A 27,815-nucleotide genomic window follows, 5' to 3' on the forward strand; every position below is an offset into this window, starting at 1 on the left:
GGGCCCGCGGCGCGTCCCGTGAGTGAGAGGGGACGGAGCCAGGCTGTGACAAGGTGGGCGGGAGGCTCTGAGGCCGCTGAAGGTCCCCGCAGGGGGACGGGGGTCGCCGCCCCGGCAGGCCGAGAGGTAGGTGCGGCCGAAGTGCCCCCCACTCCTGGGAGCCGTGCTGAGCTGTGTAGCCGAGTGGAGGTGTCCAGAAGCCTTCGCGGTGTTCGCCTTCAACTTCAAGAGCGCATCTAATCCCGTCCCGCGCGCAGCAGTGCCTGAGGTGGGCGGGATGTGTCGGGGCGTGTAGCGGGGCCGTCCGCCTGTGGGATAGCCCGGGTCGCGGCTAGGGGAAGGAGTCATTCATTTGACAAAGTGAAGTGGTAGCGGGGGTGGCGGGGGGAGCAGTGGCTTTTTCACAAATTAAACTTCAGTGACTAGCTTCATCTGGCTGCGCAGCTACAGGAAGGGATTGTGGAATGGACCGTTATCAGGAAATAGGACTTTTCTTGCAACAGCAGGGGTGCTCCAGCTCCAGTCTGCTGCCAGATCTGTCCCCAGCCCCTGGGCTGTATCAGCTAGCCCAGGGTGGGGAGTCCCCTTGGTCATGATCCTGCTTCCAGATAGGGCAGTGCAGGGCCTGATCCTGGCACAGGAGGTTGGCACAGGACTCCAGAACCTGATCCCAGTGTGCATGGGGGCTGCGTGGGGCCAGATCCTGGTGTGCAGGGTGGCTCCAACCCAGCTGGCTTGCAGAACCAAAAGGTTGAACACCACTGTGCTAGATCATCAGATGGAGAACAGGATCCACTTATACCAGGCATGAACTGGGTTTATGTGCCCCAGTGCTGCACAGCACTTTCTGCTCCTGGTAACTTCAATAGTCTCAGGAAGTTTGGAATGTGGTTATAATCTTGGGTTAATTATTTTTGCCCTCAGTGGACCCTAAATAGTATTAGGTGTGTTAAAAACATAGACTAAGCCAGGCCCCTGCCCCAAATGACTTGATGTCTAAAATAACATGGACAAGAAATTGGAATGAGAAAGCCAAATAAGGCAGGGGGAGTGTGTTTTATTTTTAAATTGTACTCTTATTATTTTAATGCCCCTAGAAACAGAAATATTTATCTATGGAGGAAAACATCTGGATTACTACCATTGTATCAATTATACAGCACCACAAGGCACATAGGTAGAACTTTAAATACTGTTCATATTGTTTTTAATTTAACTTTATTTTTATTTTGTTAGCATCTAGGAGTCCCAGTCATGGACTAAGACCCCACTGTTCTAGGCACTATAGAAATATAGAATAAAACAATGCTCCATGCCACAAAAGAGCTTACAAAGGGGGATACAGAAAAATAGCTGAAACTAGTACCACCTAACAAAACTCAACTCAAAATTCTGCACATAAACTTCAGTCCCTTCAGGCTCCTCCCTTTCCTACAGCCTGAGTAAACAGACATGCCTTTCAGCATGTCTGGAAGGTCAGCAGACTGTTTCACACTAGGGGAAAAGCAGCTTTTATAGTTAGGGAATCCCAGCTAACACTCTCCCATCATGCTCTTAAATCTAGACACTGAGCAATTAGGGATGGAGAAACATTTTTCAGCAGGTTTTTCTGATGGTGGTAGTACATTTGATAAAAATGTTCCACCAGTTACTAATGAAAATATTGTATGAACAAAGTTTTCATGACTTTTTCCATTAAAGCTGTGAATATTCTTGATTTTCTTTGGGTGCTGAAGCCTATTTTAATTAAAAGTTCACCCACATAAAAATAGGCAAACCACACATGCTGAAAATTCATCAGTGCATATAATTCCTTGGTAGGCAGAGAGATGGCATTATTGTTAACTCAGATGCCTGATCTGAGTGAATTAGAATTATCCATGTAGATGATAATGGAAAATGAAAGAACCTACATAAAAACGTTGGCAAATTGCAAAATGGTAAATAACACTGGGTTCTTTTGGCTGAAAAGCATGGGGATATTTCTAACTTGTTGGAGAGAAGTGTCCTCTAGTTCTCAGATACAGAATTCAAGGATTTCTGTATTTCAAATGTGACTCATGCACAGGGGCTTTCTGAACAAAAGTACACAAATTTTCCAGGTCTCGTGGGACAACAGTTTATTCCAGAGAATCTTCCTTTCTTTATTAACTGATGTTGAAATCACAGAGCCATTGAAATCAGTGACAACTTCTACATTTGACCTCAGTGGGGGTTGGACTTCACCTGTATAATTTGGGAACTATTAAGTAATTCTGTTTTGTTGAGTCTGAAAGTCAGGAATTACTTGGAAGTTCTTCAAACCTTGGGTTTTATGACTAGGACAAGTGAATTCACACTAATAATTCACTAACCTCAGGTTTTTTATTCTTTCTTTAAAAAATACTTAGCTTGGATCAGATTCTGCTCTCCCTTACACTCATGTGAATCCAGAGTAAATTTCTGTCTAACAAAGTGTAGGATCTGTCTGTCTGTTAAGGCACATTATCTTTACTACCACCCAAAACTGCTAAGATATAATTTTGCCCACAGGCAATTGCATAAATCTAGGTTGACTACACAGAGCCGTCGTGTGTGTGTGTGTGTGTGTGTGTGTGTGTGTGTGTGTGTGTACACATCTACTTACCTGCCACAGAGATACTTGCAGTTGATTTTGTTATTATGATTACCATGCTTCTCAAGAGCAAGTAACACAATACTGTAACCACATGCTTATAAGATATCAAGATGCCTACACATGGGGAGGAAAGTAGTAAAACCAATAGGGCAAAATAATCCATATCTTATCTCACTTAGAAAATAAAGTATGGATCCACCACCATTGGTGTCAGTTGGCATAGTTCCACTGAAATGCTTGCAGTGACACTGATTTATACTAGCAGAACATCTGGCCAAAATGTTTAACCATTTAGAACTCCTTGTTGTTAAGCATGTGTGAGGACCTTTTCAGATTATGTAAAAGAAGAAGAAAAAAAGTAACTTCATGCTTCCCATTCTTTCTTCCCTTGGATAAGAATAGACAGTCAAAAAGCCTGAGGCTGAATTGATTCAATCTTTGCAGGTTAGTCTAGTGCAGACTTATGCCTGCAGTGGCTCAGGCCAGAAGCTGCAGGGTGGTGGGTGGAGGGTGTGTGCTAGAGAATACCTCCCTGCTTGGCTGGAGCAGACAGCTTGGGCCACGGTTAGCTTGCTTACCCTGTGAGATGGAGGGCTTTGCAAGGGTGGTGTAAAGCATCTTGGGATGCTGGGGGTCTGAGAGTTAACTTGAATCTGAGGGGATCTGGGACAGAAGTTCAATAAACCAATTTAACCTAAATCAGTTAAATCTGATACTATATTCATCCACGTTTATCTTAAATTGGTTTCGGCTTTTTGTTCACTGAACTTCTGTTGTGTTACATATTTGAACCAGTTTCTGATCACTTAAACTGGGTTGCATGTAATTTCTGTCCTTCTATGTTTATGGCTAGATAGCCCCAAGACAATACAGCTCTTGGTGTTTTGTGCTACTTGCTTTGCAGGATTTTATAACTGGATCATTAAGCACATGCACTAACCTGATCATAACAATTTTGTATCCACTTGTAATCTAAGTGTAATGCACTTTAAATTTAAGTTTCCAATGGAGTTACTGTGGATTTACATAGCTGTAAATGAGAACAGGTTCTGGTCCATTCTTTACAAACTCAGCTATAGTAGTATAACTCTTTGGATAAGGGAACCCATTTATTTGGTGTCTGGCTCTCTTTCTAAACTGTACATAAACTTCCTAATTTGCCATTTTTAATTCCAGGCTTCCTTTGCCTATTCTCATCCTACAGTTTTCATAATGCACTGATCTTACAATTATCCTTTTTCAGAAAATTCCTAAAAATAGACTTGCATCAAAAAGGTAAAATCCAAAAGAAAATTAAAACATCCATACAAATGAAGACCAGTTCACCTGATCTTGAACTGCTTGGGTAATAATAACAGAATGCAGAATGGCCCATATAATATGGCAAGCACCATTCTTTTGTAACCATCATAAACTACAATGTCAATTCTTGTACCTTGTTGTGTACTAGCTCTATAAATATATCTATAAGAGTATACATGTTTATGTTAATGTGTATGTTTATATGTATATATCCACAAGTACATACATAGTAGAAGAATGTAGTTCCAACCTCTGTTAAAATAAAACGGGGATTGGTTGACAGGTTAAAAGATCCAGCTTTGGTCTAGTGAACAGTTTTGGCATGTAAAGGTTATTGAAGGCTATTCAATATAATTTATGTATTTATTTTTTATCTTTCAGCAAAATGATGCTCCAACACCCAGGCCAGGTATCTGCATCTGAAGTCAGCGCCTCTGCAATTGTTCCTTGCTTGTCCCCTTCGTTATCACTGGGGTTTGAAGATTTCACAAATCTAACCCCCCTGGTGAAAGAAGAATTGAGATTTGCCATTCAAAATAAGCGCCAATACCACAGGATGTCTTCTACGTTGGACACAGTGACAGTTTCAGAAAGAATGGTTGAAACATCTGTTCTGAAAACAGAGGTACCTTTCTTTAATTATTTCAGTTTGATTAACATTCTAATATCATTTCACTACAAAATGCACTGAAAATCAAGAAAGATAGCATCTCCAATACCAACAGACTCTAAGAACTAAATCTGTCAATATGTTCAGTTCTCTAGTCTCTGTTTTCTTTAGATGCTGATACTTTTCACATCATTTATGGCTAGTTCATATTTAGCTGGACACAAGTAATGGCTCCTTATTTGTGGAAGCGAGCATTCTGTTCTGTTTAGAGCAGAAGCTGGTCTGTGTCTTGCTTGATTTTACATTGAGGGCTATCTCAGTGAAGAAAACCTGAATTGGTTGTAAACCATTAATTGTTTGTAAACCTAGCTGTGAACTAAAAGAAGAAGAATGTTATGCCATTTGATAGCACTGTCTTCTAAGAGGACTTATTATGCAATACCTGGGCTCACATGGCCTTCTTGTGAACTCATGCATACTGGGGTAAACCAGAAGTACCTCTACCAAAGCTGTTGGGAGTCACAGAAGTTTATGGCACCCAAGTAACTGAGCTAAGAATTTGGACCAGAGGGCCAGCATTACTTTGAACTTACACTGGAATAAAAGACAACAGAACAAACCCTCAAAGATCAGTAAACTTTGTGAGATCCCCTCAGTACAATCTTCATGTAAAATGGCTGCTTCACATCACCAGCTATTCTATCCATAAAGGTGATGGGATCAGGCACAGATCTAGATTTTTGCAAAAAAAGTAGTGCCTGCTACTAAACCATCAGATTAAGAGTCTGATCCTGCACATTTTTATTACTCAGGCAAAGTTTCTACAGTTTTAAAATAACTGAATGGTTAGTCATTAGGACAAAATGTTGACTTTCATACCTTTAAGTTAGTTTTCAGGATACACCTGTCTGCTACCTCACTCTGATCTCAATTATACCGTGCTTTTTGTTGACAAACTTAGTGGAGTTTCTCTAGTCTCACACTGTTGTAAATGAAATAAGAATCATGTCCGCAGGCTGGCTGACACTGTTGGTAACACACATATTGTAGCTAACAGTCTATAAAACAGGGCTATTTTGCTTTAGAGCAGTTATCAAAACGATGCTGTGTTTGCTGCATCACTCTAAATATGTGCACCTCTCCTGAATTTTCCTAGTTTGCACCTGAAGAAGATGAAAGGAAAAAGAGGAGAAGGGAAAGGAACAAAATTGCAGCTGCAAAATGCCGAAATAAAAAGAAGGAAAAAACAGAATGTTTGCAGAAAGTAAGTTGCTGACTTTGACTATTCTTACCCTGTTTTCATCCTGCCACTGTTGGACTAGAACTTAATACCCCTCAGAGGTGGGAGTGGGCCAGGGAAGTTATACAGATTGCACCATGGCCCACCTGTCCAATTGAAGATCAAGCAAAGCTTTATTGGCTACACACACACAATGCTAAGCAGCAATGCTACATGCATAATTGTGAATCTCACCACGCTGCAACAATCTTGGGTGGGTTTCATGAGAATTCTCAAGCAGGTGGCCATGCTGAGGTAAGGCTCCCAGGTTCCATGTCTGCATTGATCACCCGATGTTTCTTGGGATGTAGTCCAGCAGAGAGACAACTTCATTGTCCTTTGCTGTTTCTTTTATGACTTGGTGCGATGTCATCGTTGCTAGGCAGTTGCTAGGCACTGTTGCTACCCTATTTTATTTTTCTGAGCAGTTCTATCTTTCTTAGCAATATTTACAATTACAGTCTTCAGCTTAGACACCACAAACCTGTTGCTCTTAATTCCCCAAGGTTGGTTTCTTGTTGTTTTCCTTTTACTGGGACTTCTTGTCCTGACTTTTTCCCTGTCTGCTGTTTGGTTGTTCTGCTAAGTCTCCAGGTTTAAGTGCAAAACTGCACATCAGCTATTTGAGCCAATCTGGGGTTCATCCAGGGGATTCTGGGTGTTCTGGTTACCCATTTCAAGTAGGTGCAATAAGCCTATCTTTTCCTCTCTACACCACCACTGCTGAGCAAATAAGCAAGGTAGAAGAATGCAACTGTCTGCAAAGCCCTTTGAAATTCTTTGATGGATGGCAATATAAATAAATCAACACACACACACACACACACACACACACACACACACACCGGTACATCGGTCTGATATCAGATTGATATATGACTGATATATGATATATATATCACTGATATATGATATATCACTGATATAAAGACAATTGACTATCAGAAGTCAGTCTGATGCAGCCACTAATTTGGCTGATAAATGCCTGTGCGTGTGCACAGCCATAGCACAGCACTCAGGCAGTGAGGAGCACAGCCCAGCAGCTTGGAGAGTTGCCTCCATCTGGTAAGTCCAGTGTGGTGGAAGGAGATGGGGGGAGGGAAAGGGTCTGGGGGGCAGATGAACACCCCCTGCAGTGAGGGAGGGAGTGGGGCTGGGGCTGGGGCAGGGGCAGGTACTGCCCAGGTGGGTGGGGTGCGGGCCAGAGCTGCAACTTGTCCAGGAGGTACACGGGGAGTCTGGGCTCCTGGGGTGCGCTCACATGCCTTCCTGGGGTGTGCACTGCAGTGGGAGCCACTCTCCCCTCCCTGTGCCTCCTGGATAAGCCATGGCTTCGTCTCATACCCTGCCCCGGCTGGGCAGCACCTGCTCCAGCCCCACTTCCCCTCACCACGGGGGCCTTCATCTGTCCCCCCCAACCCATTCCCTCCCCCATCCCCTTCCACCATCACAGATTTACCAGCTGCATGTAGCTGTATTGGAAATCGTATCAGTATCAGCCAATACACCTCCTTAAAAATCAGCTATCAGTATCAGCCCCGCAAATCTGTCTGTGCACCCTTAATATGCGCACGTACTCACATATGTATCTCAAGCTTAGTTAAAACTGAAAATATCTGAAAAAGCACTATAGAATCAATAACAATTGCTGCTGCTCTAAAAAACAGAAGTGTTTTTGTGTGGGTATTAATTTACGAATGTAAACAAAACACTGGAAGAATTTAAAATAATTTTTCATGTCCATGACGTCCGTTACAGATCTTAACCAGTTATAACTTCTTTATGACCCAGGTTGATCTCTCTGTGAAATGGATGTCTAGTTACAATGACTAATATAGTAGGTTAAAATTAGAGATATATCTCATTTGGTATTTGATTAAAAGTCTTAATCCTTTCAGTTAAATCATGTTTACAAATAGCAAGCCTAGGTGTTCCTACTATAGTTTATTAGTCCTCTAAGATGACAGCACTGGAAAACAGATGATGCCATGGAGTCCTTCAGTTTCACAAAGGACAAGAATGGGCATATAGTACCTCTTGAAGTTTTATGTCTCTCTCTGTTACCAAGTTTGGGATTAATAGCTTTTAATATTTAAGATATTTAAGACACTAAGGAGTCTCTCAAAGACCCCATATGACCAACCTTACAAAGGAGTGCTAAGAGGATGGGCTTCTTCTTAAACCCTTCCTGACATTACCTCTTTTGTTGTCCAGAAGTGTTTGCCAGGAAAAGATGCCAGAAATATTGTACTGCCTCATAGCACTGTAAGTTTCTGTTAGCCTGGAAAAAGGAAACCAGGCAAGGACTCAGATTTTGCACTTTCTCTAGGCTATTGGGTTGCCCTGAATAAGTTCATTATGACCTACTTTTTTGGTAGCGGTCAGTAGATCCCTTTTCGCAAAGAAATCTATGACAAATAGTTCTGTTAACTTTTATTGTAGGCATCCAGAGTCTCAAAAATCCTGTAAGTACTGTTCTGTAACCTAGCTTCCTAAACCCTGCTACAATATCATGTCAGATTCAAACACCATATTTTAAAGCCTTTCTGGCACTAGGAAAAATGGTGTATTTTTACATTGTGTTAGCTAGGGTATAATAACTAACAGGCAGGAAAATTTTAGGGAAGACAAGTTAATTTGCAGTTTTAAACACATTTTGGTATTTTATAGGTCAAGACAACCCTTAGCCTTTCTTATAGTCTTTATGTTGAGCCAAAGTAAGTGAAAATTATAAACTACCATGTCATCAGTAGGATTTTATCAAATGGTAGGGTAGTATAAGAGTGATGTTGTACCTGTGATGGTCTAGATATTATGTGAGAGGCAAGGATTTCTTAGGGTAATAACTCACCCCAAGAAATCCTTGCCTCTCAGATGTTAGCTACTTTGAAATAAGAACATACCTTTTCCTAGTGAGGACACACTTGGTTAAATCTTTTAGGCCTAAGATTAAAACTAAGCTTGACAGCTTTTTTTTTTTTACTGTAAGATTCACCTCAAAGATTACACTTTAGTGAGGTAGGTGAATTTGTGTGTTTATATGTGTGGAGTTAAAAAAATGGCTATGACTTAATGATTTTGTAAAAATAAAATCTTATTCCTAAGGGTAATTGTTTGAGCTGGGAGTTGAGCCCTGTCAGTGGGCCAGTGCAGTAAGCTTGATATGAAGGTTACCCATGTAAATCGTATACTCTTGCCCACTCCTCTCCCACAGTGTTATTAAATTAGAAGAGCTCTTGCATAATAGGATAAAGTAAAAAACGGGTAGTTGGTTATATTTTAACCCCCCTGCCCCCCTCACACACACACAGAGTTCTGCTGCACTCACATTAAGTTTAGAAACTGCACGACTGGAATCCTTTTGGTAAAACTTACCTCGTAGGACAAAGGTCAGGGTAGGTCAATTTATAAACCTAGCATCATAGACAGTCCCTTTTTAACTTATTTTTGTAGCAGACTGTTGCAGTGTTTTAGTGGAACACTGGTTACAGGTGGCATTTCCAAATGACATGTGGGTTTATGAACAGCACCTGATGTATGTTTTGCACCCTGATAGGTGATGTAACATTCTAGTGAGCTCATACAAGGGCACAAATAATATAGGTCAAATTCTGATCACTTCAACCAATACATATCTAAAGCAACTCTACCAAAGCCAATGGACTTATTCTGCATGTACACTAGGCAGAAGTTGACATTTGTGACTATTTTTCTTTCAAGGGCAAAGACCACATTTTTAATCTATTCTCTAGACTAACTTGTGATGTATAGCTTTACAGTTGTGCACTATTAGAAACATGTAGTTTCTGTCTAAAATAGCCATCATGCCTTGCTACCAATAAAGGGCTGCTACTCTCAGTCTAATAGCTATGTCTCTGCTCTGTGGCTAGGAATCAGAAAAACTGGAAACTATCAACGCAGAACTAAAAGCCCAGATTGAAGAACTAAAGAATGAGAAGCAGCATTTGATATACATGCTCAATCTCCATAGGCCTACTTGCATAGTCCGAGCGCAAAATGGGAGAACACCTGAGGACGAAAGGAACCTCTTTATTCAACAGATCAAAGAAGGAACATTACAGGGCTAAGTGACAATGATGAGGCAAAATGAAGAGTCCTCATAAGTACATCTCCACACCACAAATCCAGAATCCACGGAGGATCTGACTTAAGGTGTATCTGCAGGATTCTATTAGTCAAAAACCAATAGGCAGGAGGGTTGCTTTGTTAAGCAGGAAGGATTGTGTTGGCTCAGCTGTGATCCTTCCCCTCAAAAGACTTGTTCATGCTCAAGTCAGAGTCCTCTGCCTCAACTCTAGGTTTTAGTACGTCACATGTGCTGTTCCTAGAAGCTACCAACAACAACCGCAGAAGTTTTACGTTTCTGCTTGTATACAGTACCTGCACTTATGATCTCTGTGCTAGAACACTATGACTTCCAACGATGCACTTCATCCAGACAGCAGTGCTGGATGGACACTACCTTTCCTTGTTGCTAGTAGGAAAAGCAGACAGAGTATTTTCAGAGCTTTCAAGTTTTCAGAACGATGCGTTCTGGAAGAATGTGTTGGTAAATAATGCATTTTAACCTAATGCAGAAAAGCCTTTAGTTTCAAATTAAGCATTGTATTTTTTTTCTTTACAACACTTGTGTGGGTTTTTGTATGACTCATCTCAGACTTTGATTCTGAGAAGTTTAGTAGGTGTGACAAGCATCAGTATCTTGCAAAATGTCCATGTAGCTAAAAAAGAAAGTTTGCATTTACTGAACTGGAGCTCACACATGGTTCTTCAGCGATTGCAGTTGTGCCGTGAAATACAGGCAGGCACTTTGCCCTGTGAGCACTTAATGCACAATATCCAATATACACAGTATTTCAAAGCAGTTATAGGGATCAAATTTACACAGTAAAAGTAGACTTGCCAAATCTGAACTTCCTTGAAAATGAGTTCCTGGGTCTATGCTTTAATTTCCCTGAAATGTTATTCATTCTGTTTGAAATTCACCTGTGTGTGGAGAGTTAGTTGAAGTGTGAAGAGGGAATTAGCTGGGAAAGGATTCAGTGAGTTTTGTCTGAAATAAGGACTGCAGGACTGAATCCAAAGTTTGTGAATAATAGCAAATGGAAGTGGAAAAGACTTAGATTACCTAGGATTTGATCCTGCAAACTTTCACTTGTTAGTAATTCTTACTCATACATTTCAGTGGGACTCGTTCCAAGAGTAGCTCTTCTGCACATGACTAAGGTTTTGAGAGACTCTAATCCAACACTCTGTCAAGATTACTTCCTATTGTCATATGATTCATAAGAAAAACATCTAGCTTTTCTTTTATATTTTGGTGGGGACTGCAGTCAATCAGAATGCTGCTTGGAACCCCAAAATGGACTAAGACTTTGCTGTAGTGGGTAATTATTTTTACTTTTTATTAAAATCTAAACTTAGATGTTTTGAACTACTAATAGAGCTGCTGGACGAAAGAACTAGAGCTATGAGTGTTTAAATTCTGATGTTTCTGTGAAATCCTCAGACTGTTTAATTCTATTATCCTTACAGTTTTCTGTAAAAGAAAATATTATCCTTATTTATCACTAATATCCTAATAAGTTGAGCTAATAAATATTGCAAACCAGACAAAACTGAAAACACAAGTGCTGTGCTGTTTTTTGTTTATTTTCACTTGTTGGTGTCTAATATTATATATTCCTAAATTCAATGGTTCTGTTTGGGACATCACTTCTAAAAATATATATATAAATGCCTAATCCTTGTCTCACATGAGGCAATGACTATTTTGCAGCATCAGATAATAGCAATTATACTTTCCAAAATTCCAGACTTCTATCAGTGGTGTCTAACAGCATAATGTCCCACTTTAAACAGAGCAGACCAGAAGAATGGAGTTTACAGTACATAATATTTTACACCAGTTGTGCAGTGTTGAAATTGCATTTTTAATCTAAAATAATCTAAAGGCTAAACCAATAGATACCTCAACCATCAGCTTCTTACTTTGCAAGTCCCAGATGAGTATATCGGATATCATACCTGATCTTATCTTACTTTTATATTCTGCAACAGAACTTCTTAATACACTTTCCTAAGATCTGGATATATTGTAATGTCCTCTATCATGTATCAACTATGTACTTCATGTACCTGAAAAGTGAATGTATACAAATACAACACACTGGGCCAGATTAATCCTGGGTACAGTTGTGAGGCACTTCCACTGACTTAAATGAAGGTTGCTTACCTCCTGTTCCTGCTGCAACTCCACTGTCTTAAATGGAGTTATATGAGGGATTAATTTGGCCCGCTGTCTGTCTGACACAGGAAATTCCTGAAATGTGTTACAATTACCTTGTAAAATAACTTTTCATTGGTATTTGAATTCTGTAATATGGATTTATTAGATTTAGGCACCGTCGAGATACCATACTCCTTGTCTTTGTCTCTTGTGTATCAAATTTCAACCAACGTAAAAAGTTTGTTGCCTCTACTGTTATAAGGTGTTAGCACAAAAACTGGTTCCACTTATTGTTAATCACTATTACAAAACTCATGTCTCTTCTTTAGGAATTTTGTATGGTTGCTTTTAACCATATTACTGGTGACGCAGGCGTCATGCTTTTGCTGCTTGAGTTAAATGTAAATGTTATTTACTAGCATGCCAAATATTAATATGGTACCACTACTTTTGTTGGGAGTTAATCTGACTTTATTTCTATCTGTTCAATCATAGCTGCTTCCCTCTGTGTGTGTGTGTGTGTGTGTGTGTATGTGTGTGTTCATGCGTGCGTGTATGGCATAATTTGGAAGTTATGGTACTTTGAATATGCCCAGGAAAGTAATGTCTAAAGTCTAGACAGGAACAATGCATTATATGGGTTAAGTAAATGTCTAGTTTATTCAGGAGAACCTATAAAAATGCATTAAAACAATTTGTTTTCTATTTTTGAGTTTGTTTTGATACTTTAATAAAAAATAATTAATATCCATTTGTTCATGTGTGACTTAATTCATTGTGAGGTTCATTCAAAGTTTAGAAACTGTTTCTTTTCCTAGAACAATACTGGAAGGCAGGACTCCTGACTTTCGTTTCCAGCCTTGCAACTTACTTGCTATGTGATCTTGGATGAGTCATTTCAGTTGTTCAAATTTAAGTTTTACCTATCTGACAAGCTGAGACAACCATTTTGTTGGGATGCTATTAGACTTAATATTTCTATTGCTTTAGAGTGATCAGATAGAAGGTGCCATGAAAAGCAAGGTTTTAAAAATAATTTCTTTGGAGGAGATGAGAATGTTAAGAAAAATGGCCAACATGTTTCTGCAGAACCGATCATCTACATTAATACACCAAAGTCCCCAAATATTGTAGAAGTGTTTTGCTTCTCACAGGTACTGTCATAAAATTTTGGCCTTGGTATGTTGCAAATGATCATAGCCCTTAATGTAGCAGAAACTGTAGAAGGTTAGACCAGGAGCCCAACTTGTAAACCACAAACCAATAAACACATAAATCCAAAACCTAGTTGACTAAGTGTTTAAAATTTCACCTTGAATTCCCTCTAGGAATTCCCTCATAGAATCTAGGTAGAATTTGGGGCCTAGCATTTGTAATACTTTCTTTTTCTTTATATATGTAAGTTCCTTATCATAACAACTTTTAAAGCATGACACTAGCCAGTCTGTCCATCTGCATTTATCATACATTGTCTCCTATCTATGCTCTCATCTGCAATCATGCTTTAGCTCTGCTTTGCTTAATCTTTTGTTAGTCAGCTGTTTGTCTTCAACACAGTCATGTGTTTGTTTTTTTAAATGTGACCAAAAGACTAAAGATTTCTGATTCTAGTGTTTTTACACATGGTCTGAAATGTATGAATTGAACCCATATAACTGTGCATACATAAACCAGCTATTACATTCCTAATACAGACATTACTGCAAGAGTGAGGCACTGGAATGTAAGTTCTAGGATCTGTTCTTGCTGTGTTTCAGTTCCTTGCCTGATATAAATCACTATAATTCCACTGAAGTGAATTTTAATCGATGAATAACTATTAAACAGAACAGTCAGGGATGTATCCTCTTACATGCTTACACCAGTGACAGCGGATGACTGGGAAGGTATGACAGGAGAACCCTTCAGATACATCTTGTTCATATGCTCTCCTTCAAAAGCATCTAGTGCTGTGGCTGTGGAAACAATACTGGGCTAGAAGAAATATTGGTCTGACTGTTTTTACGTAACACAGGTTGTTTAAATACCTTCTGACCCTGCATGTCTGGGGATGTTTAATGCAAATGAAAGATGGCAAATTCAAAACTTAAGAAAGAACCTTTTCACACAGTTAACAGGCTGTGGAACTCATTTCCACTGGCTTTTTCCACAACCAAGAACTATGGCAAGATGCAAAGAAGGACTAGATAATTATATAGATAATAAAACATCCAGTTGCGAGGTTAAATTAAGAGTTTGAAAATTATATAAATCTCATGTTTCGGTTCTCAAAACAATTGCTACCTTTTAGGGATTGGGAAGAGACCTCCTGGGATAGAAGTATCCCACAGTTACTTTTTTTTTTTTTAACAACATCCTTGAAAGCAACTGGTGCAGGCCACTTGTTGGCAGGATACCAGATTTGGGTCTGGTCCAATTTGGCAATTCCCATGTTCCCAGGTTTGTACAGTATCCACAACTGGGGACTCTGGTACATAATATAAAAATTAATAATAATAGTAAGTTGTGATGTATTAGGAATACTTAGCATACCTCACTGATTTATAGAAACAGTATAGTCACATATTTGACTTATAATGTTGGACACCATTCTTTAAAATACAAGTCAAGATGAGAAAAGTGACAAATTTGAAAATAGGAACGTATCATTTAAAAGATCATTTCTTCAGTGAGCATTTGGAATAAGATCTGCTGACTTAAGAGAGATGTTGGACCAGCCCTAGCTGTTTTGCTGCCCTTTCTCTATTATATTCACAGAGCTAATTGCATTGACCAATGAGAAGCAGCTACTAATTAGTTGGCTCTAGAAATGCTGCCCTGGGCAACTTACCAGTTTGTCCAAAGTATGGGTCTGCTCTGATGACAGGAATAATCATTGACTATTTTTCAGTCTCGTTAGACACATAAAGACGGTGCTGCTAAGAGGGAATGAGTTTGGACAGTATTCTTGATGCTGCATTGTTTCTGACTGCAGAATCTTTATTATTACTGCTGAGAATGATACATAGGCCAGAAAAAAACATTGATTTGTAGTTTCCAAGTCCAATACGTAGAGGTGTCAGTTAGAAAAATCTTCAGACGTATCAGGTACACAAATATGATATGGAAGTAAAATGAGAGGTAAAGTTGGGATCCTACAATGTCTTTTCCTACATTTCAGATTATAGCAACTGTATACAAATAGACTTGAAAGAACCTGGCACATCTGAGCATAGCTAATATTATAGGATGTTTTCATTTGAAGACAGTTGTTAAGCCTATGGCCCATTGGGCTAATACGGCAACCAGGTTCTGCTGCTAATGGCATATGGGAGTGATATGGCTAACATTACAGCAGGCTGCTTTGGCTCCCCAGCAAGCTAAACTGTACCCTACAGAGCCACAGTGAGATGCCTTAACTGCCCTGCCCCTGTGAGTAGGCTAACAGAATTAGTCATAGTAAATTTAATGTCATGCAAAAACATTATTTTATCCAGCATGTTGCTAGATCCTGCAGCTGGCATTCGCCAATGCCAGCACAGTAGAAGGGACTATATTCCAAATACAGACCATTCTTCTTCATATCTTTAAATTCAGAGATATTATAACACATGTAAAGTTACTCCTGTACGGAAGGCACTGCACCCATGACTCACTTGCTAAAACAAGGGGCACCTTCTCTCCCTCACTTGAGTAAGCTGTGCTCTCCCATTGCCCTGATTCTTCCTTGTCTGGTACAGTAACAGCTCCCTATCTCATTTAAGTCTACTTTAACTTTGCGTACAGAAGTGGAGTGACAGTAAATCAGTAGTGCAGGGTTGAACAAATGGCTAGAAATAGAGTTAGAACAAGAACTGAGGAGTCCAGGATCGCTGTTGCCAACTTTTACAAGTTAATCAAACGTTCTTAAAATTCTGTCTCCTGGAGGCATGTGAATAGATGAGAATCTCAGTCCCCATGGAGAAAAACTTGAAAATGTTACCAGATTGATTTCATAGACGTAGACATTAGGGCTGGAAGGGACCTCGGAAGATCATCGAGTCCAGTCCCCTGCCCAAAGGGCAGGAAGTCAGCTGGGGTCATAGGATCCCAGCAAGATAAGCATCCAATTTACTCTTGAAAGTGTTCAATGTGGGTGCATGAACCACCTCCAATGGCAGGCTTTTCCAGACCTTGGGGGCTCGGACAGTAAAGAAATTCTTCCTTATGTTCAGCCTGAAACAGTCATGCAGTAGTTTATAACCATTCGACCTTGTCATCCCTTGGGGCACTCTGGTGAACAAACGTTCCCCCAGATCCTGGTGGTCACCCCTGATAATCTTATAGGTGGCCATCAGATCACCCCTGAGCCTGCGCTTTTCCAGGCTAAACAGCCCCATGGCTCTCAGCCTGTCGTCATATTATGGCAAAAGTCATGATATGGCAAAAGTTCAGAAACCAGTCAAAAATAAAAGCAACTCAAAATATATTATGTGTTTTTAAACTGCATGAATTTGTAAGCAAATCTTATGGGTATGTTTGGCCCTGACTCATGATCTTAGAATGCATAAGGTTGATCATATTCTATTCCTGCTGTAACAACTAAGGATGCTGCTGCTAAAGTCATCAATTATCTGTGGTGTCAGAAAGGCTCTAAAGACTAGGCTTAGTGAAAAGAAGCTTCAAATTAATGGTGAGAGCAAAAAAAGGTGAGTGTTTATAAAACTGTACTTGCTTTCAAGGTAACATGCAAACATCTCACTGCTCTCTGAACTAAGCTAAAGTCAGTGAGCAAAACTCTTTGTAAATTCATCTTTGTAGGTATTTTTATGCTGATTCCCATGGCGGCATTATGTTCTGTTCTTGAGCCTCCTGTCCCTTTGTGTAGTGATTCTCCACTTCATTTCTCTTTAGAAATCAGTACTTGAATGAAAATAATGTTCCAGGGCCTGCTTATATGAAGACAGTTGCAAAATCCCATCAGTTATAATAGTTATTATTCCAAAGAAAGTTAAAACAGTGCTTAGTTTGTGTAATTAAGCATTCAAAGACCAGGGAATACTAATGTTAAGGTTTCAAGTAGAAGCTTAAGCATGTCTTCTTGTGTATATGGCAAAGAAGATCCTGTAGGGAGTGTTTAAAGAGCACAATGCCCTGCCAAGGACTGAGATATATACCTCAGCCTGCATACCAGTATCTGCATATGAGGGTGGGCAATTATTTTAGCTGGAGGGCTGCTTAATGAGTTTTGGTGAGCTGTCAAGGGCTGTAAAGGTAGCCCCATGCCCTGGTCACCATCTTGAGACTGGAAATCCTGCCTGACCTTTGCCACCATAAGTCCCTCCCCTTGCCCGCAGAAGTACTCCTTTGCAGGGGCAGGTGTTCATCTTTGAACCAGAAAAAAAATCATATGCTAAAAATCAAACATCTACTGATTTATAAGTGTTTGCACAGTGTATAAGGAGGTGATTGAATAATAGTTCAGAATAAAGTCATACTCTTGTATAGTGTGTGTGGTGTGTATGTGGGGCATATGTGGAGGAGTGGGTGTGTGTGTGGTGGGGTGTGTATGTGTATGTGTGTGGGGGTAGGTATAGAGGGGTGAGGATGTGTGTGGGGAAGGCATGCGGGGCGCAGGTGTATATGTGGGGGTGAGGGAGAGGGGTGTGAGGGAGGGTGTGGGTATAGGGGGGTATGCCCCCCCCACATGCCACCATGGTGCACAACCCCTGCCACCAGGGGCAACAGCAGCAAGTGGCAGGACCTTGAGGCGCTCATGGCCTACACAGGTGGAGCCCCCTGGCAGCACATAGCTCCAGCCACTTCTGGGAGCTGTACATGATGGCAAAGAGCGGGGCCAGGCCACCCCACCTCCATTGTGTGGGGCTCCCTGCATCTCACATGCAGCTCCCAGGACCCAGCCAGAGCCATGTGCCATGGCAGAGGAGCCCGTGTGATGAAGCCAACAGCCTGGACTGACTCCCTGCCACCACATGCAGCTCCCAGGACTCCACTGGGAAGCAGGGAGCAGAGACGAGCCAGCCTGGCTCCATCGTGTGGGGCTCTCTGCTACTTCTGGTGGAGTCCCAGGAGCTTTATATGGTGGCAGGGAGCAGCAAAATCTGCTGGCTCAAGTGTGCAGGGCTTCCCTCGGTGGTGCATGAGTCACAGGAGCTGCACGTGAGCCATGGGGAGCCCCATGTGATAGAATTGGGCCAACCCAGGCTCTCCACTCCTGCTGCCTTGCTACGCGTGGGCCCTGGGCTCCATGCCCCTGCCCACCTGCAGTTTCTCCCCACCCCCCAAGGCTGCCCTACCTGTTGCCTGGGGCGCTGCAACAGGAACATGAGGAGGAGCTGGGGGAGCTAAGCAGTTCCCCTGGCAGCAGCCCTGCCCTGAAGCTGTGTGCTGGCTGGGGCCAGAGCCAGGGCCAGGGCCAGGGCCAGGGCCAGGGCTCTCCCATGCCCTGGCAGGATGCGAGTGCAGCAAAGACAGCCACGGGCTATACTTGCCCCCCACACATAAAATTAATTGGTGGGCACTTACCCCTGGGCCAGATGAAATCATCTTGTGAGCCAGATCTGGTACACAGGTCGTATTTTGCCCAACCCTGACCTACACCAATGGCTGTCAACCTTTTTAGACTCAAGGCACCCAATGAAAAATGCTAACTCTTACTTTTCACTCATTTTTTTAATGTGGAAAAGTAATACAGCAATTCTTCTGTTACAAACAACTAAGAAAGATTATAACAGGTCAGAATGTTTTTGATATTATGGATTCCTATTGAAATCTCTTTGTTTGTCTTGTTAATCATGCATCTGTATTTACCTACCTGACAGTGCTAATACTGTGTGGTATCCTGTAACAGCCTTAAAAGGATCTCACAGCATGCAGAGTCCTGCAGCACCTGGTTGAGAATCACTGGTCTACACAGCGCAGCACTGTGCAGTTACCCAAAGTACCTAACCATACACTAGCTCTGGAACCAGAAGCAGTCCCATTAGCATGGCTCTGCAGCTGGACTAATTAGCTCCAATTAACCCAACTGGTTATCTCATTAATGTGGCTGTATTGCTTCCAGTTCTGGAAGTAGCACATACACAGTTAGCTTGGGGATCTTTGCATGGTCCTGCCTTCTGCTATAAAGATGTACTTGTAGTGACACAATCACTTGTTTCTCAATAACAAAATATATTTTATGCCTTGTCTGCACATATACTTTTTCTTGTAGTCTTTTGAACTGATGGCATATGATAGAGTCATAGAATATGAGAGTTGGAGGGGACCTCAGGAGGTCATCTGTTCCAACCCCCTGCTCAAAGCAGGGCCAACATCAACTATATCAATCCCAGACAAGCATGAAAAATATGGCCCATGGACTGGATCCAACCCACCAAGGGATTTTGTCCAGACCACAGAGGATCCTTCAATCCTGCCTGGCCCAGGTGTGAAAGGCAGTTCAGGCAGCGGCACGTGCAGCTGGTCCTGCCACCCCCGGGGTGTGCAGTACAGCTGGCATAGTGCAGCAGCCAGACTTATTTCCTGGCAGCCCCTGCAGCAGCGGCTCCTTCCAGCTGCTGATGCCAGTCTCTGCCACTGCTGGACCTGGCCCCACTGCTTGAGCACCTAAGCCCATCCATCCCACACCCACTCGGGTACTGAATGGAGTGGACAGGCAGGGTCTTCATGGAGACTGGCCTGGGACTTGTGTGGGTAAGGTGCGTGTCCGGGCAGATGGAATGGGGCCACGGGCAGGCAAAGAGCAGCATCTGGGAGCAGGATAGGTAGGTTGGGCTAGGGCTGGGATTGGGGTCAGGATCAGGGGATGGTGAGAGCATGGGGCTGGGGCCTGGGGCAGAGCCACAATTCCTCATGATGGTTGCCAATTTTGAAGGCAGGGGCACGCCAGGAGCAGATTGCACCTCTGCCCCAAGCCCTGCGCTCTCACCGCCCTGTGATCCTGCTCCCAGATCTGGCTTCATCCCCACTCAGCCATCCTGCTCCTAGATGCCACTCCCTGCCTGCCTGCAGCTCCATCCCATCTGCCTGGATGAGCACACCCTGTCTATGTGGATCCCAGACCAGCCTCCATGGAGACCCTGGGATTGCCAAGCGGCGAAAGCATGGGGCCAGGCCCTGGGGCAGAGCCACTTAGAGAGTTGTGGTGTTGTGGTGAGTTGTTCTGGATGGGAGATGCTGATCTGGTCCATGACAGCTCACCAAAACTCCCTAAGAAGCCCTCTGCCTCAAATAATTACCCATCCCTGATCTAGCGCTATTGTCTTTGTAACCAGCCTTCAAGTAGTTGAAGGCTGTTATTAAATCCCCCCAGAGTCTTCTCTTCTCCATACTAAATATGCCCAGCTCCCTAAGCCTCTCCTCAGAAGTCATGTCCCCCAGCCCCTTCACCATTTTTGTTGCCTTCTGCTTGACCCTCTCTAATTTGTCCACATCCTTTGTGTAGTGGGGGGCCCAAAACTGGATGCAGTACTTCAGATGTGGCCTCACTGGTGCCAAACAGAGGGGAATAATCACTTTCCTTGGTCTGCTGGCAACACTCTTACCAATGCAGCCCGCTATGCTATTAGCCTTCCTGCACAAGAATGGCACACTGCTAGCTTGTCTTTAGCTTATTGTCCACTGTAACCCCCAGGTCCTTTTCTGCAGAGTTGCTGCTTATCCAGTCAGGCCCCAACCTGTCCTGGTGCATAGGATTGTTCTGTCCTAAGTGCAGGACTTTGCACTTGTCCTTGTTGAACCTCTTGAGATTTCTTTTAGTACAATCCTCCAATTGATCTAGGTTTTTCTGAATCCAGCCCTACCCTCTAGCTTATTTACTACTCCCCCAGCTTGGTGTCATCTGTAAATATCATTATATTAAAGTAATGTATCTATAAAGAGGTTCAGTGAATGAGGAAAGGGCTCCTTAAAAGATATAGTCTGCTATCATGACATATGGAATCACATATAAACTGGAGGTGTTCATTGACACACATATTAACAAATGTAAAAAAACACAACTACATATTAAAAAGAAATGTAAAGGTTTCCAAACTGCTTGAGTTCCAGTTATTTTCCTTTTACTTGCCAGTGACCACACCTCATCTGAAACTCCATACGGCACCAAAACATCACATGGTTGAGAAATATTGCAAGTAAACACACTGTTACAAAAAAGTACACTGGAAGCCCCAGGGGAAGCAAGTACTCGGTGGTTAGTGCTGTCAGATCCTGTAAGAGATAGGAACCTTGTGTGATTCTCAGGTAGCTTCCCCTCCAGCTGAGAAAGGAGCTGTGTTAAAGTGCTCCAGAGGAGACATATCAAACCTGCTTCGGACAAAATACATCACTGTGACAGGCACCACTGAAGGGGGATTGAAAGAGCAAGAGAAGCGCATTAACCAGCTCCTCCCCTCCCCCTCAACTAACAACAAACTAAATTGAGGATGTACATATTTCCAGCAAATAAACTTTTGATTCCCTTGCAAACAACCAGTTCCTCCTCCTCAGTTCCTCCTTCCCTCTTTCTTTCTCTTTGCACTGCAGCCACTCCCCCACATTCCCCATGAGTTTCCCATAGTAGCAGCAGCCACCACCACAGACAAGGGTTAAATTGGTAGCTACCTATCACACCAGATCTAAAGGAGTACTGAAACAGTCACCATCACTCAGTTCTGAACACCTCTTTCAGGGCAAAACTTGGGCACCAAATAAACTCCTCATTCCCAGAAACATATGTCATCCTTGCTTCCTTGCTTAGTCACTAGCACCAGGTTCCTCTGAGACTCAGAGGTGCTCCAGTATCTTTTGCACTGGTTGCAGTGACACATCTACAGCAGCTAGTGCCAACAGCCTGGTGCATGTCTGGGAATTAATGGGGCTTATAAAGAAATGAGCACAAAAATTTGAATCCACTTGACAAATATGACAATGAAATGATAAATAGAACTGGACAAATAAACCTGTGGAAGGGAGCAGGGAACAATTGAAAAGGAAAGATGCAAACACCATCTTGTCTTAGGCTGCCCATGAGCTGCAAAAACATGTGCACAGTAATGCAGTGTTCATGAGAGATTTGCTTGATGATAGAAGATGGCAAGGGACTCTAGTGGGCGGAGAGAGTGAATATCTTCTGCTGTGCTTTCTACACTTTCTCCTCTGCAGGGTGCTGCTGCATAACACATTGAACACAAAACAGCAAGAGCAACAGCAAATGCCACTACATCATGGCACAGTTCATACACTCCCTCATCTTGTCAGGGGCCACATTTTGAGTCTCCCTCAAAATGCAGTGCCACTGTTGAACTGCCTTTGCAAGAATTTCATCTGGTGTTTAAAGGCTTTAAGATACTTTAAATAGTCTTGTAGTATGAATTGTTTGTGAAGGGCCCAACTGCACCCAGGACAGTGGAGGAGGTTCTTTAGTAACAAATTAATAAAATGAATAAAATAAAACACTGCTAATTCAGAAATGATAATTTAATTGCTGTTGGATTATAGAAACTAGAATCCAGCATAATAGCTGAACTCTCATAAGAAAACCAGACCTATTTGGTCTCTGACATCACTACCCTATTCACTTCAAAGGCTCACATATGTTGGCTTTGTGATAAAAAACATATTCTGCTATATATAGAGCTCAGCTGAAGCCTCTAATTATTTTCTTCCACAGGCATATACATAATAAGATGAATGCTGGGAAGATATTGAGTTATCTCTTATATTCTTGACATCTCCTCACGTTCTTGCTTCCAGGAGTAGCCAGGTAAGAAGACACTGTAATGTACTGCCTTTCTGTGTGTAAGAAAGTACTGCAAATGTTTCACAGAAAAGGACATTGTCCTCTACCCAATACTGCTAGTTTTACTTATTGCTGCTGCTTAAGTGGTATAAGAGGGCAATGATTTTAAGGTGGATTTCATTGGTTGTAAACCAAGTTCAGCTGCGTGTTTTATGGTGTTATCTTAGCCAAAAATGTTCAAAGCTGCGTGCCTATAATTAGCCACTTCAATCCTTACTAAGATCCCAATTCTCTTAAGGCTATATTTAGGTTCATCCCTGTTCACAAAAGCACTTGACTGCTTAATTTTAAGCATATGCTTAAATTTAATTAGCTTAGATGGGATTTGAGCATATAATTACAGATGGGTATATATTTAATTGCTTCCCTAAATTGTAGACCTATGCACTTAAGTAAAAGTAACTTGACTTTCTGACACATGTGAATCCCAATGGATTCAGTGAGAACTGCAGGTGCTTGGCACCTTTGAAAATAATGCACGCACACATGAAAAGTTTTGTCCCTGGGTAGTTTTTTTGTGAGGTCTGAACTGACTTGAGTAGATTTGTACTAGCCTACTTACGGAAACAAAGGCCGTGTTACCATTTCTAGACTACAAGCTTACTGTGCCCTGCAGTTCCGCTCTCACACACATCCTGTGACTTTACCATGCTAGCTTCTAGACTGGAAATAGCCACATTCTTTGGGTGCTAATGGGCCAGTCTGGCTCTGCCTCCCAGCAGAGGTGTTAGCCTACTTTTGGTGCCTTAAGGATGTGGCTTCCCATCCACTGCTTCCTGTCCACAAGCGAATGTGCTTTGAGCCATGAGGCATGTATGAAGCCAGTACTGCTGCATGGTAAGTTTACAGGTAAGTTTACAGGTAAGTCTACGTGGCCTTAGGCACGTTCAGTATTAGGCAGCAATTGTATAGGAGTTTTGAGTATCTCAATGGTGCCCAAAATGGCAGCTAGAGCTAAGTTCCTTTGTTGATCTAGCCCTAAGCAGTAAGAACAAGAAAATTAGAAAGTATTTCTAATTTTGGATACATGAGTACATGTGTTATTAGGAGAGTAGAAAGCAAGTGTAATGCCTAGGCTCCTTTAAAATTATTTCTGTATAAAAGGACCCAATTAATGTTATTAGGTCACCCTAGTAACACCAGACAGGTTACCATAGCAGCATCTTATATGGAATGATAGATTACCCCAACTTTATGAAAAGGTAATTCTGTTTCTCTGAGTCATGGTAATAAATCCACGTTTGTGGAGTAAAATGGGCACTCACCAACCATCTCATGCTCCCAGTGATGTCAGGTTAGTTGGACGATCAATAGTGTAAACTGAAAACATTAAGTGTCATGTTTAGATTTTTAAACCCCAGAGGACAGAATGTTCCGAGCAATTAACACAGAATTATTGCCAGACGTGAAATATTAGATAATAAACATTTTTAAGAGATACAGCTGTTAAATTTGTATGAACTATTCAGAATAATGTTAATTGCTTAAAATAACTCTGGTAGTGAGTGCAATCAGATTTCAAATGAAAATATTAAATACAGATTTGAGACTGGCCAGGGAGTGTGTGATGCCTGCTGTGTGCTAGAGAATTAAACAGAATTCAGTTTCCAAGGATAGCCTCCGATCCCTTTCAGACCCTGGGGCAACAATGGCCACAGTGTGCCAAGTTCAGAACTGGGGTAAGAACATTTGCTGACCTGAACTCAAGTGTGATTAAGTGCTGGTGTAAGTAGTGTGTTGGCACTGACCCTGGTGTTAGATTGAGGTATAGGGTTCACTTCAGTGGGTCTGCTGCTGAATTTCATGGTGTAAGGAAGATAAGCATCCTTCTGATGGTTATAAATTGCTTACAGTAGTTGTACAGGGTGGATTAACCAGGCCACATTTGCCTGTCTATGGGGCACAAAATGAATGCAACAGTATATGTCAAGCAGCAGGGACAAAACAGAGATATGGCAGGCAGGGCAGCAGATGTAGTATTAAGCGAGGGGCTGCAGGCAGTGAGCTACCCCACAGTGTAGTCCCACCCTCCCTTTGGCTTGGTCGTACTTGGGAAGTGAAACATAAAGCCCCTAAAGTAGGTGTGTTGTATAGCTCCATTTCAGCAGGGTGCTGGGAAAGGAGGAGAAAGGGCTGCTCTTCCCCACACTTTCTTAATTAAAACAACCGGGACACTTGGCAGTGTATAGATTGGGGCAGGAGGACAGAGTGTCTGTTGCTCAGGGACCTCGCTCCCTGCCCCAGCCTCTCCCCTTTCAGTCTTGGGCTGCTCTCACCCACTTTCTCCCCAGCACCTCTCTGCCCACCCAGTTCCTCTCTTCCTAGCTCCAGCTTGCTCCTTTTCCCACCAGCTGCTCAGAAGCAGACACACAGGGTCCTGTCAGGTTGAGGGCTCCCATTCTGCTGAGCTGCCCCACACATGCCGCTGCACTCCTGCTTTTTCCTGCCTCTGTCACCAAACTCACCTGCCTCGTTTGCTGCTGGACTTTGAGAAGCCAGAGCCAACGCAGCATGGCAAGGAGCTGCAAGCTGGGCTCCACACAACCCCATAATTCATCTCAAGTGATAACCATCTCAGCCTCCCGGTCTGTATCACCTCTCTTTGCAGTCCGTGTGCTGGGCACCAGCAGTATATGGGCCACACAACTAGAGTGTCATGGTGTAACAAAAACATTATTACTGGAGCCCATAAGCGCTGGATAACTGAAAGCAGGAGTAACTAATAGGAGAGCTATAAGCAAATCCCCTTAAACACATGCTTTTCTTACTGTTTCCTGCTAGCTGATTTCTGCATTTTCCAATTTTTTTCTTCAGTAGCGTGTTACAGTTTTGCATATTGACTGAGCGCCAAATTGCCTGAAGATACTGTTTTTATCACATACACCCATTTTAGGAACAGTTTGCATGCTATAAGTAACTCACACCACAGGTTAAACCATGGTATATTGGTCTGTTTTGCATTCAAATTCTTACCCTTGTCACTTTTATAATAATTTATGATAGTAATTATTGTAGAAAGAAAGCTCTACTTTGAAGAGCTAAGAACTTTAATAGGAAAGAGAGGCAAATGGTGGAAGAAATGTTAAAGGCCTCATCTTACAAAGCAGGCCTTGTGTCCTCTGGTGACTAGGTTTGTCTCTTGTAGGTATGGGTTTTTTTTTTTAGGAGAGTAAAAGGCCCAGGCTGTGCTGTCCACCCCTGAAATCGGCCTGCAGAAAAATGGGAGCGTTCCATGGCGTTTCAGTAACTGAAAAATGTGGATTTGCAATTCAATTAACATTTGGTTTTCATAATATTTAAAAAAAAAATTGATTAAAAACGTATTAATCTATTCCATGCATTTTCACTGGAAACAATTTAATTCTTTTTTTTACATAATTAGTTTTTCTTTTTCAACCAGCTCCAGCTGCTAAATAATTATTTCCCTACCTACCAAACAAACAAATCATTATGATGGAGTGCCTTGCTAGCATTAGAAAGCTTGAGATTCTTTGGTCTTGGAAACATAGTAATACCCTTCCATTCCTATCACTCTGACCTCTCTACTAAGAAAACAAATCAAGACAAAGTAATGCTCCTCAGACTTTCAAACAGCTCTGACAGGGGTTTTAATCTGGGGATTCCAAGGTTCAGTTGATCTCTAAGAGGCTGGTACAATCTTCTCATTAAAATGTACTAGATATAGTCTCCTGTAAATACTACTGTAGAAAGTAAATGAAGAGACAACTAGCGAGAGAGAAATGTGGAGTCAAACAGAACAGTACATCAGGGAATCAGAACAGAATTAGCCCTTTTTTTTATACTTGAGGTAACCAGTTTCTTTTTGCCACCAATGTTACAAATCTCCTTCTGTTTGATAAATGACACAACCGTTTATTGTTTCTGGCTATAAACAAAACCAGATCATTATGAATAACTTGTTCAAGAGGACTTCAGTACTACTTTTTTTATAAGAGCTGAGATGAAGATCTGGTGGTGAGAGCAGTGCTTAGTTCTTAAATCCCTTAGCTGGAAGGGAGAAACATTGCAAAGGGTGTGTTAATTACTCATAAGTAAAACTATTGGGAAAAGAAGAAATACTACACTGCAATTTTCAAGTTTAAGGACAGAATAAATAGAATGCTATAATCAGCAAATCATAACACAAACCACAGAAAATATGATTACAAAGGTGACATTATGAAAATGAGGGCGCAGATAACATTCTTTGGGACTGGGGTGGGAAATGACTTAACATTTCCAGTTCAGAAAAGGGGACTTCCCTGGTTTACCCTCACTTCTAATAAAGCAGTGGGCAGCAGACTCATACTGTAGAAGGAGAGACTTTCTTGAATCTCTCTCATGTAACCCTTTGGCCTGATTCAGAAGCAACTCTGACTGGCTTTGTGGAAACTACAGGCCACTTTCTTGTCAGGACAGTTGCCTTATGTCAGGATGAAAACATTGAGAAACCACAGAAATCAGTGGGCATTTGATGAAGTATTGGCAAAGCATCTGGGAAAAATTAAGATCTCTGACAGATGTGCAGATGCCTGCTTTAACTCATGGCACTTTACATAAAGTGCCATAAATTATAGCACATCCCCCCTGCCCAACCCAACAGGCCTTTGGAGGGGATTGAGCCTGCCTGCAGAAGCCTGAGGAACTTGCCTGGAGCTGAGTAGCCACCCCTCTCTCCCAGCCCTGCCCCTGCTAGCTCTGGGGCTGTTTGCCGGGAGGGAGAGCAAGCTGCCAGCTGGGGTTTGCCCAGCCTGAGCTGAAGGGTAGAGGGTTGGAGGGGAGGGCTATGCAGAAAGTGGGGCTCCAGTCCAGCTCAGGCTGGGAAAAGCTCAGTCAGCAACTCACTCCCCATGCTCCCTCCCCAATCTTCCTGCAGACAGCCCCAATCACACCACAAATTAATCCTAGGGAAAACAGATTCCCTAAGGCACTCTGAAGTGGAGTGCCTTCATCTGATCCCTGGTTTGTTTGTAGCAGAAAGCCCCCTTTGTACAT

At 42.1% G+C, this 27,815-nt stretch overlaps 1 protein-coding gene and 1 long non-coding RNA gene across 2 annotated transcripts; one reads left to right on the forward strand and one right to left on the reverse strand.

Annotated features, from left to right (window-relative positions):
* Nucleotides 1–3,395: 3,395 nt before the first annotated feature.
* On the forward strand, nucleotides 3,396–12,288 carry ATF3 (activating transcription factor 3). The gene is made up of 3 exons (XM_019549450.1): nucleotides 3,396–4,544; nucleotides 5,686–5,793; nucleotides 9,699–12,288. Exons 1-3 carry the CDS (start codon nucleotides 4,305–4,307, stop codon nucleotides 9,894–9,896), a joined length of 546 nt encoding a protein of 181 aa, XP_019404995.1. The 5' UTR covers nucleotides 3,396–4,304; the 3' UTR covers nucleotides 9,897–12,288.
* Nucleotides 12,289–22,483: 10,195 nt separating this feature from the next.
* On the reverse strand, nucleotides 22,484–27,569 carry LOC109319713. Its single transcript, XR_002103602.1, has 2 exons — nucleotides 24,086–27,569; nucleotides 22,484–22,813 (listed from the first exon to the last, which is right to left on the reverse strand). It is a non-coding gene; the product is annotated as an uncharacterized LOC109319713 (long non-coding RNA).
* Between the last annotated feature and the right edge of the window lie 246 nt (nucleotides 27,570–27,815).

The sequence above is a fragment of the Crocodylus porosus genome, unplaced genomic scaffold (assembly GCF_001723895.1).
Source record: "Crocodylus porosus isolate Cpor-Errol unplaced genomic scaffold, CroPor_comp1, whole genome shotgun sequence".
Taxonomy (NCBI): domain Eukaryota; kingdom Metazoa; phylum Chordata; order Crocodylia; family Crocodylidae; genus Crocodylus; species Crocodylus porosus.

Coding starts and splice junctions, on each gene's coding strand:
- ATF3 (XM_019549450.1), top strand. CDS start 4,305: ATGATGCTCCAACACCCAGGCCAGGTATCTGCATCTGAAGTCAGCGCC. Junction 4,545..5,685: donor CATCTGTTCTGAAAACAGAG/GTACCTTTCTTT, acceptor GAATTTTCCTAG/TTTGCACCTGAAGAAGATGA. Junction 5,794..9,698: donor AAACAGAATGTTTGCAGAAA/GTAAGTTGCTGA, acceptor CTCTGTGGCTAG/GAATCAGAAAAACTGGAAAC.